The sequence below is a fragment of the Furipterus horrens genome, unplaced genomic scaffold, assembly GCF_987537825.1.
Source record: "Furipterus horrens unplaced genomic scaffold, mFurHor1.1.pri manual_scaffold_6, whole genome shotgun sequence".
NCBI lineage: Eukaryota > Metazoa > Chordata > Mammalia > Chiroptera > Furipteridae > Furipterus > Furipterus horrens.
The window spans coordinates 36,179,372-36,194,995 of record NW_028327176.1 but is presented as its reverse complement, the minus strand read 5'-3'; the positions used below and the strand labels follow the sequence as shown (position 1 = coordinate 36,194,995).

The 15,624-nt window shown below is 37.0% G+C and overlaps 1 protein-coding gene across 1 annotated transcript in view; it reads right to left on the bottom strand.

Annotated features, from left to right (window-relative positions):
- Positions 1-12,697, bottom strand: part of ACYP2 (acylphosphatase 2) — a 136,890-nt gene extending 124,193 nt beyond the window's left edge. Inside the window, exons 1-3 of the mRNA XM_090281285.1 lie at positions 12,400-12,697; positions 2,505-2,521; positions 921-1,030 (exon numbers count right to left, since the gene is read on the bottom strand). Coding sequence (XP_090137411.1) covers positions 921-1,030; positions 2,505-2,521; positions 12,400-12,541 — 269 coding nt within the window. The 5' untranslated portion in view covers positions 12,542-12,697. The remainder of the gene's footprint in view (positions 1-920; positions 1,031-2,504; positions 2,522-12,399) is intronic.
- Positions 12,698-15,624: the final 2,927 nt, after the last annotated feature.

Here is a 15,624-nt window from a genome sequence, read left to right as displayed (position 1 = left end):
AAGAGGGGAAGGGGTAGATTACTAGCTTTGCTTTATACCTCTCTGCATCTTATTACTTCACTTATTACAACAGACAAAAAAGTATTGCTTTTAAAATCTAAAACATTACGTAGTGAAAATAAAGATAAATTGCAAACAATTAAATAAAATAAATTGGGTATTAATTAGTACCTACCTCATAAAATGCTTGTAAAGATCACATGAAATAACATATGTAATGTAAAATGTTTAGCATATTGCCTAACATGTTGCTTATCTCAATAAATATTAGCTATTTTTTTAAAGACTACAGACAGCAGTGGAATTTATAAAGTTGAAAATATACATTTGAAAATGACAGAGCACTTTTTTCTATATTTCTGAATCTGGTCTCCTTTGGTGTGCAAGGTCTCTTATAATGGTAACCATACAGCTCATTAAACACACTTTCGCTGACAGAGAAAATTACAATTTTCAAAAAAGAAAATTACAATTAGTTCAAAAAAATAATATTTAAGCAATAAAAAGGAGATGAAGCAATAAAAAGGAGATGAAAATCTTTTTGCATTGAAGGCTACTTGAAGAAATTTAAGAACCATCCTAAGATATACGTTTCTGTCAAAACCACTTTAGGTAAGAAATATGTGGACCCTGGAAAATTAATTCCCCTGTGTTAGAGGGGGACTAAAACACAATTCATAGAGATTGGAGAGTGATACCATTTATCTTTCTGAGGGCCTGACCACGTGGGAAATCCATTCCTAAATGCAGAAAGTCCATTCCCAATTCTGAGAATTTCTTTGTTGGTCTGCCTAAAAGCATGCTAGTTTAGTTATAACCTACAAACTGAATTTGGTATATCAATACTACTCCTATTACCCAATGAAATATTAAAATAAGTTTACAAATTGCATGTGTGTGTTATTAGCTTTGCTACTTACATGGAATTGACTTTATCTTCAGGGCCTTGTACTTGGCCGGTCACAGTGCCTTTGCTGGTGTTCTTCACCCAGCCAACCACTCCTAGTTTCTTAGCCTCACCTTCTGTGTACTGGTTTCAGGAGGAAAAAAAGGAAAAGAAAGTCCATCATCAAAAGCCTGAATTTATAACATACTTGATTCTAATATTCAAAAAGTACTAAGCTGATCATTTTTTCCCTTAAAATAGAGTCTATGCCAAAAAAATCGTGTAGCTGATCTACAGTAATACCTCGATTTACAAGAACCTTCACTTAAATGGATTTTTTTTTTTTTTTGGTTAAATTCCACTCTCAGTAAAGATAAGCATGTTATGAGAAAATTAAGTGATAGTGGGAATTACTCCAAAAAACAGTTTCCATGATGTGTTTTGGGATCCATAAAATTCAGTTGCATTGCTCTCACATCAGCTAATAGTACATTACATCGTTAATCTGGGTTCCAAATGATGGTCACTCCAAAATTCTCAATCACTGAGGAAAAATATCCAGTTATGATCAAGAGAAAGTATTGGATTAAAATAGTCTCTTGTTTTCTGTTGGCTCTGGATTTGCCACACAAATGTTATAACTCTCTATGGGTAAATTTATTCCTCCTATTATTCTTAATGTTTTTTTTTTAATTTATTTTTCTGCTTCCAAATTCAGTTATACTACTGGCAAATAAAAACTTAGTAACACTTTGGTTTTGAGTTATTTTGACTGCATCATACTAAAATTCTTATGGACCCAGTCTACTAGAACTTTTTAAAAACATGCTCTTCTGGTTGGAAGCCAGGGTGACCAAAGTTTTCTATACTCCACGTTCCAAACAACATGAAGCAACACAACCCAAGATGGTTACCCAGCTAGCATGGTTATAGCTAGGGTCGATGTATCAGCTGGTCTTGAAAATACGTCAAGCTCTCATCGGTAATAATGGAAAAGGGAACAATCTGTAGGGGATGCAACTATCTCAAAATGTGGAGATTTTATAGGTGGGAACATGTTAGAACACTCAGAGGTTAGGAACAGAGATCTAATCTAGTGACTGACAGCTCAGAAGGTAGGTGAAATTACAAGCCACATTTAACTTTTAGGCAAGGAGTATGTTAACAAACTAAAAACTTTAAAGGCAACAAAGAGTTTTAAATTCTAAAATGCTGGGATCCACTACATTATGCAACATGAGCATTTTTTGTTATGTAATTTGAGATGCATACTCTCACAGAGAGGATTTCTTCCATCCAGAGCAAGAGGAAGCTCCCATATTTTGTATTTAATATACCTAATCAAAATGTGCAGTTTGATCACCTTAAGAGAGATATTTTGAAATTCACAGACAACATTAGCTAAAGGCTAAGAAGGCTGTAACGTCTTTAATAGACTACTTTGTAAAGAAAGCTCTAATAAAAATCTCAACCAGTAATTTGTATTTGAAGAAGTACAAATATGCTTTTATTTGCTGTCAAGGATGGCGCTAAGTAGAAAACTGCTTTATCTATGTTATTAGAAATAACTGTGGAAGAAAAATAGCAAAAAATAATAACACATATCATATTGACTTACCATTCTGAAGCACACACCTGTAAAAAAGAAAAAATTTTAAAGGTCAGTTTGTCTTCCTCTAAAAAAAGTTTATATTTCCTAACTTAATTTTCATCTGTTTTACTCAACAGTAAATAAACGAAATGAATAAAACTTTTAATAGCTGAATATTTTTTAAAATTATTTTCTTTTAAAATAAAAAGAGGAAGGGAAAATTACTTTTGGAGAAAATTAGTAATCTGAATATTTCAGTTTATTTGAATATTTTATTCAAAGTTAATAAAATGCCAAACTGTATATTTATCCTAGTTCAGTGATTTTCAACTGGTGTGCCACAGAACTTTTAAAACATAAAATACCTGACTGTTTAGTCAGGGCATTAACCTCTTTTCCCTTAGATTGTAAAAGGAAATATGCTAGAAGGCCATTTTAATTAAGTCAATAAGGAGTATTAGTCTAGGAATATTTAAGTACATCAATCAGTAGAACAAAGAATGCAGAAGTAAAATCTAATTGATATGAGATTTTAATATATGAAAAATAATATTTCGATTCAATGAAAAAGTAGTGATTATTTAATATATGGTGCTGGCACACCTGGCTATCCATCTGGTAGAATATCGTCAGTACCCAATCTGATATTATAAAATAAAAAACAAATTCCTAATGGAATAAATAAGTAATGTAATAAATAAAACATCAAAAAGTTAGAAGACACTTCAAAATTACAACTAAAATATAGAACATCCATCTCTCAGAACCATCAGAAATCAAGTTGAATGCAAGTCTGACAACTATGCAGTTAAAGAAACCACATCCAGTAAGACTAGTAGGAGGGGCAGAGATGCAGAACTGGCAGAACGCACATCCACATGTGGTGGATAAAAATTCAGAAGGAATGTCTCAGGAGCGAGGAGTCCCAGCCCCACATGAGGCCCCCCAGCCCAAGGTTTCAGTGTCAGGAAGATAAATCCCCATAACTTCTGACTACAAAAATAAGCAGGAATTGAATCAGTGGAAGAAACTGCAGGAGTCTCAAGCAGTTCCACTTAAAGAACCACACACGGACTCACCCACTCAGCCTCGCTCCCTCCGAGCTCCAGCACCAGCATAGCAGCTTGAAAGGCACCAGTGGCATACAGGAAGGAACTGAAGTGTCTAGCATCAAGGTGGGAGCCCGGGGACAGCTTCCACCAAGACAGAAAGGCGGAAGCCCTTTTCTGACCCTCCCCTCCACAGAGCCATAGAGCTGGCAGGTAGGTACCATATCTGAGACTCCGTCAACCTGGCTAACACTGTTTGTCCCACCCTAGAGATCCTCTGAGACTCCATGCCACCCAAATTATGGGCCCACTCAAACTGTTAACTGTGACTTTTCCATATAGCTGGTCTTGGCTCATGCTTCCTGACTTCCAAAATCCTGTCAAATAAGCAATAGCCAGCCTCAATAAGCCTCCAGCCCCTGTACCTCTTGCTAAGTGGGGCCAGGCCTGACACTAGCAGCAGCCAGCCGAGATTCACAGCTTGGCTTCACCTGGGAATCTCCAAGCCTAGCACAAGTAGCAGCCATCTCAGACTGGTTTATAGCTCATTCACAGTGACCCCAGGCAAAAAACAGGTATGGGCTGACTTTGGCCTGTACTACCTGGGAAAACCCAGAGCCTGCACACCCAGTGGACAGCTACAGAACAGGTTAGAGCACCACCACCTTGCCCCCACACAGCTGATCCTTCCTGGAGGGTGGAGGTTCATGGTCAGTGGTCACAGCCAGTCCTTGCAGCTGACTGGCTTGGGTGAATCCCTCCCATTGATCTGTCAACAGCAACCAAGGCTCAACTACAAGAGGAGGATGTACTCAGCCCACACGAAGAGTACATCTCAAGTCCCCAGCTTGGGTGATACGGGAGGCTGTGCCACTGGACCCTACAGGACACCTGCTACAATAGGCTATGCTACCAAGACACAGAGCCAGAGCTGCTCAACCTAATACAAAGAAACTAACACAGGGAGGCTGCCAAAATGGGAGATAAAGAAACATGGCCCAAATGAAAGAATAAAACAAAACTCCAGAAAAAGAACTCAACAAAATGGAGATAAGCAATTTATCTAATGCAGTGTTAGAAATACTGGTTATTAGGATACTCAAGGAACTTAGTGAGAACCTCAACAGCATAAAAAAGATCCAGTCAAAAACGAAGGATACACTAATTGAAATAAAGAACAATTTACAGGGAAACAACAGTAGAGTGGATGAAGCCAAAAATCAAATCAATGATTTGGAACATCAGGAAGCAAAAAACAACTAATGAGAACAAGAATCAAAAAGAATTAAAAAAAAAAAAATGAGTATAGTGTAAGCAGCCTCTGGAACAGCTCCAAGCATTCCAACATTTGCATCACAGGGGTACCAGAAGGAGAAGAAAAAGGGCAAGAAATTGGAAATTTATTTGTAAAAATAATGAAAAAATACTTCCCTAATTTGGTGAAGGAAACAGACATACAAGTACAGGAAGCACAGAGAGTCCCAAACAAGCTAGACCAAGGAGAACCACACCAAGACACATCATCATTAAAATGCCAAAGGTTAAAGAGAGAATCTTAAAAGCAGTAAGAGAAAAAAGTTCCCCACTGGGGAGTTCCCATAAGACTATGAGCTGACTTTTCAAAAGGAACATTGCATGGTGGAAGGGATTGGCAAGAAAATTCTAAGTCATGAAAACTAGGAACCTACAGCCAAGATTGCTCTACCCAGCAAAGATATCATTTAGAATTGAAGGGCAGATAAAGTGCTTCCCAAACAGGAAAAAACTAAAGGAGTTCATCATCACCAAACCATTATTATATGAAATGTTAAAGGGACTTATTTAAGAAAAAGAAGATCAAAACTACGAACAATAAAATGATAAAAATACGTATCTATCAACAACTGAATCTAAAAAACAAACTAAGCAAATAAAAAGAACAGAGACAGAATCATGGACGGAGAGCATTTTGATGGTTGCCAGATGGAGGGGGTTATGGGGGAATGGGTGAAGAGGTGAGGAGATTAAGAAGTACAAATATAGTTACAGAATAGCCATGGGGATGTAAAGTACAGTATAGGAAATGAAGTAGCAGAAGAACTTAAACACATGACCCTGGACATGAACAATGGTGTGGAAATTGCCAGAGGGGGTAGGAGGTGCTGGGTGGTGGTGGGTAAAGGGGAAAAAATTGGGACAACTGTAATAGCATAATCAATAAAGTACGATTTTTTTAAAGTTAGTAGAAAACAACACTTACAGAGTGTTTATTCATCAAAACTATAACTACTTTTTGTCAGATTGGAAAAAATATATATTTTTTTGCATGCTGCAGAATTTAGTAATTAGTTTATGTATGCCATGAGATGATAAAGGCTGAAAATTGCTGTTCTATTTTAAAACACTAAATAAAACAAAATGCTTATTATAAGGACATTGAGTATATTGGACATAAAATTTACCTATCCACAGCTTTTGGAATCTCTTCTTTAAATACAAGGACTAAATCCAAGTTTAAATGTAATAAAAAAACTTGTTTTCATTTTAATTCCACATTCTGGAAAAGGCAAAGTTATAGGTGCAAGAAACTCATCAGTGGTTGCCAAGGCCTGGGAGGGGAAGAGAGAAGTGCTACAAAGGGGCACCAGGGAATTTGGGGGGGATGATGACCCTGTTTTGTATTTCAGCTGTTGTGGTGATTACGTGACTCTGCATTTTTCAAAACTCCTTGAACTATATACTAAAAAGGGTGAATGTTACTAAATTTAAATTATACTTCATTTGAAAAAAATTAGAAGAAAAAACTCAGGAACTCACAGGGGATAAATCATCCAAAAGATATTGCTTCTGTATATAGCAATTGAGCCTGGTTAAGAAAATATGGAAGAAGGAATCAGTGGGTTAGGTAATTTTATATACTATTTAAAGTGGATTTATAATAATGAGATATTGTTTCCTGATGATAGTGTATTGTGGTACCAAATGAATGTGAAGAAATAGAGTAGTACAGCTATAAAGACAGGATAATATCACAAACGGAATTTTTGTGGGGCTGTAAGAATATTTAAAATGCTACATATACAAGGTGGAGGAATGATGAGTAGAAGTATTGATCTGAAGGGGAATCAGAAAGGCAATCTATTATATAGATAAAGGGAAAGACAGTAGTTTGCAGATATAAAAGAAAGTTGCAGAAAACTCAAGAAAATGTTGTTAAACCAGACCACGTAGAAAAGAAAAAATCTGGAAAGATATCAGTCCCTTTCGTTATGAAAGACTCGCGCACAATAAGCTGCTCAGTTGCGGGTCAATCAGCTGCTGCCGTATCTCACTTTGTGGAAAGATGTGTCAGTGAGAAACTATGAGGTGCATACTTGCAAAGGAAATCACACTTTATATCTACAAAGAAATATTGGTATTTAAGAAATCATATGAATTTGAACACCAGCTTCCTTTCATGTAAAAATCAGACTTTCCTATTGTAATGTACCCCTTCATGCTGGGATCTGAGTGCATGTGTCAGTTTTGAATGCAGAAGGTCATCCAGTCCACACCTTACAAAGCAGCCCTTAATGACTTTAAACATCTTTAATAGTTAGAAAGAACTTATTTATATGGAATAAATAAATTCTGCCTCACTTTAACTTTTTTCCATCCATCCAGGGTCTGTCCCCTGGAGCCACACACACCATGGCATCTTTCAAATAGTTGAAACAACCATCCTCTACTGTCTTTTCTCCAAGCACTATTCCCAAGCACTTTAATCTGAGGCACTTTTGAAGTCCCCACCAGAAGTATAACCTGTAGAGGATATAAAAACAGGCCACCAGCTTGACCTTCAAAATACTGTCCTTACTGTCTAATGAGAGACACAGATATGAGTACATAACTAACTGCAGTGGAAAGCAAAATGGATTAAAGAGAAGGAAATCAAGAAGTGGAACAGAACTATAAGTGGAATGCTATAGGAACAAAGATAAGGAAAGGAATTAGAAGCTATTCGTATTCGACAACTAAGTTAATACTTCCATTAAAACAAACTGTTGAATTTCTAAAGCATGGGTAAACAGATCGCCACAATCCACTTCCACAGGTGTCATTAGTATTCACCTGAGAGCTTGGTAAAACATCAAAGAATCCATAGACAGCTCACTCAATTTTCCTTTCAAACTTTCAGAATATATTATTCTAGATATAACTGTAATGAAGCATTAGAAATCATGCCATAGTTGCAAATGCTCTTAAAAACACAGGTGGTCAGCCCCCTGACCCTCATCCCAAAGCCCCAATGCAGGAGAAGTTGGTGGGGAAAAACATGGAACTTCTTGAAAATGTGGAGATTAAAAAGTAGAGGATGAAGAGGGAGGGGGAAAAAAGAGGAGTTTAACAGGGAGAAAGCTGACAAACTAGATCTCAGCCAGGCAATCAAGGTCAATATCAGTAATGATAAGTCATATTGATAATATGTAACCTTTTGATACGGTATAATGAAAGTGGCACCTTACCTCTGTGGTCTTCCTCCCCAAAACCCATAACCCTAGTCTTAGCACGACAAAAATATCAGACAAATCCCAACTGGGGAGCATTCTACAAATTACCTAACCTCCAAGGACTTCTCAAAACTGTATAGGTCATGGAGAAACTGTCACAGCCTAAAGGAGGCTAAGTGATATCCTGGAAGAAGTCTAGAGCAGAAAAAGAACTTAGGTAAAAACTAAGAAAATCTGAATAAAAATATAGTTTAGTTTATAATAACATGTCGATATCAGTTCACCATTCATGACAAATGTTTTGTAGTAATATAAGATGTTAGCAATTGGGGAAACTGGATGTGGATATACAAGAACTCTTTCCAACTTTTCTATAAATCTAAAACTATTCTAAAATGAAAAATGTGTTAAAAACAAAGTAGAGAAAGAGAAGCAGCAAGGGAAAGCAGGAGCATCCTAAGGCTCTAAGTGTAGACTCTGCAGTCGGACCTGAGAAGCAAATCCACTCTTTGTAATACGATTTCTATAAATGCATTTTCCTGAATTTCAAACAACCAACTTAGAAACTAACTCTTGAACTATAATTTGTTTGCAAATTAGGGTGTATGTATTTGAAAACAATGCAGGGTACATTTGATCCCTAGAACATATTAAATGCCATTCTGTCACCAAGATGTTTTAAACTCAAACATTCTAAATGGAAACATAACAGCACATCTTTGTTTTGGTTGCGAAATATTTTGTCATAAACTTCAGAAGCCAAATTAATTAATTGATCAATTTTCCAGGACAGGAGAGTTCAATCATTTTCCACATTCATTTTTATGTCATTAAAACCATTTTCATTGAGAATGTTTTCCATTTAAATATTTTATGGTAATTTTATTTATCACTTCATATTTTGTCCATATTAAATGTTGCCAGTTATACCTTCTACCATTGTAAATTTACTTTCTTAGCCATTAATTTTAACAAGCCAGTTTTCACTCTTTTATTATCCATACTTTTAAATTTAAAGTTACTTTTATAATATTCCCCTTAATTATTATCCATTTTAGAGTGTTAAAATTAAAATTTTTATTTTTGGTTATTTAGTGTCAATTATTTCTACATAATCATTACGATTTGGCTAAAACACTAGTGGTTTGTATTTATTTCTTGGGCAATTCACAAGAAGACTGTGAAATACAGACTGATATACAGAAATAGTGACAGACAGTGCAAACAAGTGACAGAGAGAGTTAGAGGCTGTAGCTTTTTTTTTTTTTTTTTTTTTTTTTTTTTTTTTTGAGGCTGTAGCTTTTGACTGTGCTGACAACTTACTGACCAGGTCACACTTCCTTGGAATTAAAAATACCATAAAATTGTCCTCAGGGTCATCTGAGGAATAGTCCAAATGGCTGGGTCCAAATGTCCTGCGCCAGTGTATGTATGTATGCAGTGCATAAGTTAGGAGGAAGGCAAAAATAAGGGGGAAAGGGTATTGAGAGAAGGATCAACATAGTGATCAAGAGCCTGGCCTTGGTATCAGACTGCCAAGGTTCAAATCTCAGCACTGCCACTTAACTTGCTGTGTAACCTCGGGAAGTTACTCTCTATGCCTCAATTTCTCCATCTGTTAAATGAGGAAATGGTTGAGGTTACAGGGTTGAGAACTAACTACATGTGAGACAATGCATGTGAAATATGGAATACAGAGCTTGGCACATCCTAAGTTCTCAGCAAATGCTGATATATAAGTGTGCAAATATGTGACTGAGAATTTGTCCCACATACTTTACCATAGGTAGTTAATTATTAATAAGAAAGGGGAGCAAAAGGGTATTAGACATTTTGAGTTTAATAAATTGGGGAGAATAAGCCTGCTTGCTTCACCAGAAAGCTATAGCTTCCAACCCCAGGGGATCATAGCATTGTGCTTCATCAAGGGAATTAACACTCCATGCTTTCCCCTCCTGGTACCGGATTGTTGGGGCATAAGAGGAGGTGCTGGATCATAGAAGGCCTGTCAGTCTAACTAGGGGGTGTAAACTATAAAAAGCCCATGAAAACTTTGGAAGTTGATTGGTTCTTTTGAAAAAGCACCTGGTCCATCCCGAACCCAAACTAATATAATCCCAGGAGAACAAAGAAGCGCTCTCACTCTTCTCTTGCTCTCTCTCTCTTGCTCTTGACCTGTACTCCCCCATTCATTCACGCATTTTCTCTTGCCCAGGGGTATACAACCATGTGGGTCTAACAGCTACTACCCTGCAGCAGATGGCTTGAGCTCCAGAATGACTAAGCTTTAACACAAAACAGAGACTCAAGACACTGGCTTTTGTGTTGGCCTTGCTGAAGATAAGGTAGGACTTTTTCCATGGCAGGACAGAGAAATATGGGAATTGGAAACCCAGGGGGCAGCTTCTATTTCCATATGAATAAACCATCTTGCCAAACCACAACCTCCCATGTGTGGGTCCTTGGAATAACTTTCCTCACAATCCTGTGGAAGAGCCTGATTTCCACCAACAACAATACTATGCCTTGATAAATCAATATCAGTATTGTATGTACTCTCTTCCACATAACACACTGCAAACTACAGGACTTATTGCCCTAACGCTCATTTTTTAAACACCACTGTTTATGTATAGTACTTTTACCTTTCCTATATTTGTACAAAATAGATCTTCATAAACCATGTGACCATCAAGTGCAATTATATAATTAAAATCAATATAAATACATTATTAACAGAAGACATTGTATAATAGAAAAGGGCGAGTTTCAGAGTTAGACACAGAATCAAATTCCATTTGTCAGCTTAGAGCTTGTCCAAGTTATTGAACCTCTACCTGTTTTTTCATTGTTAAAACAGGAGTAAGATATATTGTCAAAAAATTGTGATAAGGATTAGGTAAATAAAAGATGCTTGGCACATGGATCACTCCCAGTAAATATCACACTCACACACACACACATACACACACACACACAACCTTAACTACTGCCATTTCTGTCCAGCACACCAAATGTTGTGTCAGGGGATCTTTGCCACCTTCTTCATATGTGTAATGTGTTTCAGTGACTTACTGTGGCAGTTTTCAATCCTGAATACCATACCCCTGGATGTACCCAGACTTTCTACAGAGAGAAAACCATGGATAATTTTAAGGGAATCGATTTCCACATCCTCAACCTACATATATATTCTTTTCTAAAACTGACTGTCTGAGAAGCCACCTGTGGTCTGTCCTGGTTCTCCTGCTCTACCTCCTTCTTCATAATCACTCCTTGAAAAAAAGGACCCATCTCTTTACAAAGACATCATCTCACCCATCCTTAAACTTACCCCAAAGTATAAAAACTTCTAGAGTAGCAAAATAAAAGGATGATTCAACCCTTCCTTTAATCAAGATTTCTCCGTATGAAATTTCCAATACATTTACTTTTTAATTTTAAATTTTTTATCATACTTTTAAAAACATTTATATTATTTTCATTAATCGTGTTCTAATAATTGCAATACTAACTCAAGCCAGAAAAAAATTAACAGAACTTTATGAACAAAGGAAATCAAGAAAATATATAAATGTGTGTGTATGCATACACACATACATACTGTACAAACATATTGCAAAAAAGTTTGATAGGTTATCAATGAGACACTCTCAAGCATAACAGTGAGATAAAACTCTGGGGGGAAGTAGATTGGAAATCAAATTCCAAAATGAAAATATATGATGTTAAACTTCCCAATATTAAAAAACTTTATTTTAAAATGAAATGATGGTATTAAATCACTAACATATTTATATTCCCTTGTATAAATCTCAGTGATTTAACATTTTAATTTAGAAATAACAATAGTTACAATAAGCCAGACATTCCATCCTTTGCAACTATTTAAACTTCTGATGAAACAAAAATTGGATAACAATTTAAGAATTCTTTTAAGTTACAGCTTAAGTATATATAAACATATACACATATATATGATCTCCAACGATGTGAATCCTCAAGCATCGTCTACGTGTCTTTCCTGAAGCTCAGGTGAAGCCCAGTATTCTCAGAGGCAAGTAACAGGATAACTAGTTCAAGCACCGTCCTTTTCCTACCGAACTTCATTTTTCCCTTCCGATCCGCCCACCCCCATTAGTAAGGCGGCTCCTGGTGCCTAGAGGTCTCCCCGTTCTCCCTGCCCCCTCCCTTCGCCCTCCCAGGTCTCCGCTGTCTCCCCGCCCAGCCAGCTCTCAGCGCACGCGCTTTCCGCCTCCTTCCCACTCGTGACTGCTGTGTCATGCCCCAGCGGAAGTCCAGGCCACTCCCGGGAAGGGGGTCCTTAAGATGGGAAGGTCTTCTCCCAGCCTTGTCCTTTCTCCTTAACACTGCTTTCGTCTCCCACAGTGGGGCGTCCCCTACCCTGCACTCTTCCGAACACCTCGTAATCCACGGATTTGAGGGGCCCTTCGGTAGACATGGCGGCGAGCCCTCTGCAGAGGAGCTGGAGCGAGGTTCGGGGTGCGGCGACTGCGGCGGCCGTGAGGAGGAGGAGAGGGCTCATGGGACCGCTCCGCGCACCCCGCGCCCGTCACCGGCCCCGGACGCGCGCGCGCCTGGGTCACGCGTTGGACGGCGGCAAATGAGACCGCGGAGCAAGGGCCGGGGACGCCTGGAGGGAAGAGGCCGCGCGCCCTGCGCCCCAGTCTTCCGTCCCCGCTCCGCCCCCTGGTTGTAAATAAAAGCTGGATGCTGTGCCCATGTGTCAGTAGTTAGGTACCTAAAAATTAGTGCTAGCCTGGTGGTGGAGAGTATTTCTTAATGAGTGTTTATTGAACATTTAAGTTACTGCCAAATCTATCAGGATTTTGAGCCCATTCTCAAGTTGATGTCTGCATCTGCTCCATCTCGTCTAACGAATCAGAAAGTCATTGGACCTGAGTCCATCTTCTACATGGATTCTGGTATATTCTTGGACAAGACACTTTTAAAACCTAAACCCTTTTATGCTAGAGGAAACAAAAGAAAATTTTATCTCCTCTTCATTATTATGACATTGTTATAGTTTTGATTATTATTCCGCAACAACCTAATTTCCTAGAAGGTTAAAGCAATTTATGCCTAGACAATTTTACTTCCAGGTGAGCTAATGTGAAGTTTTAATTTAAAGCAACTCACCAAAGAATCGGGATACAGCTATTGATAATCTGCTGCCTTCTACAATTCCAAATCCTTTCGCTCATGAGAATTTGCATTTCTAAACATAGTTGTTGGCTTTAGTACCTTTACATATGTCTCTGCATCTGGCCATAGAGTAAAAATAGTCCTCTGCAATCTGATTCAATATTATGTGCCAATTCTATTAGAGAACACTAAAAATCATCAAATTATGTTATAATGCAGCTAAATCATTTTAAAGTAAATTATATTCTGATTTATTACAGAGACCTCACAATTATGTCTTCCTCTCATCTCCCAGTTTATTCCATGGGGACTCCAGAATCAACATAGATTTTATGTCATTCTTTTCAATAACATATCTTCAAATTCTTTCTACACTGCATTCCAAATAAAACCAAAAGTCTTCAGCCTCCACTAACCTCTGATTACCTGCTTATCCCTATCCTATAGATTACAGGTACCCTATAGCCAAGATACTTTGAATTATTCTGCTCTCTGAACACACTCTGACCTTATTTTTTAGAAAATATTTGCGCTTGGTTCTACTTTATCTAAAATTCCTCCTCCTACTCCCAAATCTTCCCCCATCCAGTTCAATGGCCTGTGCAAGTATTTACCAGATTTCATTCTAATTATTAATGTCTTTCCCACTAGTACAATGCCTTCCAGGAAGTAAGATCTCAAATTGGATTGAGGTCCTGTCACTATTACTAATCCTGTCATTGACTAGAAAGGTTGACATTTTCCTTTTCTTAATCAATCTTTGACTTCCCTCCACATTTACCCAAGGGTACCCCAGTCAATTATTATGTAGCTTTATTGTAATTTTAGAAGTGCTATAGCAACAACTGACATTTGCTTAGCTAAAAAATCTACTGTGTCTGCCAACAGCAGTACATTCGCAAACAGAAATTATGTACCATGTAAGCATGGGTTGCCAACAATATGTGATTTTTAAAAGTTTAGAAATTTTAAGCAAATATTACTAATACTTATGTTAATTTTAAATAATAGAAGCATCTATAATTAAAGAAATTTTTGAAAAACAGAAGAAAAAATTACTTATAACCCAAACACAACCTTTATCATTTTTTAGTACTCTTCATATGTTTATTTTAAGTAGTTAAAATCATAATATACTCTTCACTTTGGGCTTTGTCTTTTTTATGGGGCCAGCATTATCCTAATTCCAAAACTAGATAAAACACTACAGAAAAAAGAAAAAATTGTAGGCCAATATCCCTGATGAACATAGATGCTAAAATCCTCAACAAAATATTAGCAAACCAAATATAGCAATACATCAAAAGATCATACACCACAATCAAGTGGGATTTATTTCAGGAATGCAAGGTTGGTACAACATTCATAAATCAGTAGAAGTGATACACCACATAAACAAAATGAAAGATGAAAACCACATGATCATATTAAGAGATGCAGAAAAAGCATTTGATAAAATCCAGCACCCATTTATGATAAAAACTCTCAGCAAAGTAGAAATAGAGGGTGCATATCTAAACATAATAAAGGCCACATATGACAAACCCACTGCCAGCATCATATTCAATGGGCAAAAACTACACGTGTCCCCCCTTAAGATCAGTATCAATACAGGGATATCTGCTTTCACCTCTCTTACTCAACGTAGTACTAGAAGTCCAAGCCATAGCAATCAGATAAGAAGAAATAAAAGACATCCAAATTGGAAAGGAAGAGATAAAACTGTCATTATTTTCAGATGGCATGATAGTGTACACAGAGAACCCTAAATATTCCACCAAGAAACTACTAGAACTGATAAATTAATTCAGTAAAGTAGCAGGATACAAAATTAATATTCAGAAAATAGTTGCATTTTTATATGCCAATAACAAACTAACAGAAAGGGTAATTAAGAAAACAACCCCATTCACAATTCTTTCAAAAAGATTAAAATACTGGGGAATAAATCTAACCAAGGATGTAGAAGACTTGTACTCAGAAAATTATAAGACACCGAAGAAAGAAATTGAAGAAGATAATAAGTAGAAGCACATACCATATTCATGGATAGAAAGGATTAACATCATTAAAATGTCCATACTACCCAAAGCAATCTATAGATTCATTGCAATTCCTATCAAGATACCAATGATGTGTTTCACAGAACTAGAACAAATATTTCAAGAATTTATGTGGAACCACAAAAGGCCCCTCATATCTATAGCAATCTTGAGAAAGAAGAGCAAAGATACTATAAGTTCTCAGTAATCAAACTGCATCGTGCTGGCATAAAAATAGACACATAGATCAATGGGACAAAATATAGAGCCCAGAAATAAATCCATGCCTTTATAGTCAAATAATATTTGACAGAGGAAGGAAGCATATACCCAATACAATGGACTAAAGATAGTTTATTCAATAAATGGTGTTGGAAAAATTGGATAGATGCATGCAGAAAATGAAACTAGACCACCTTCT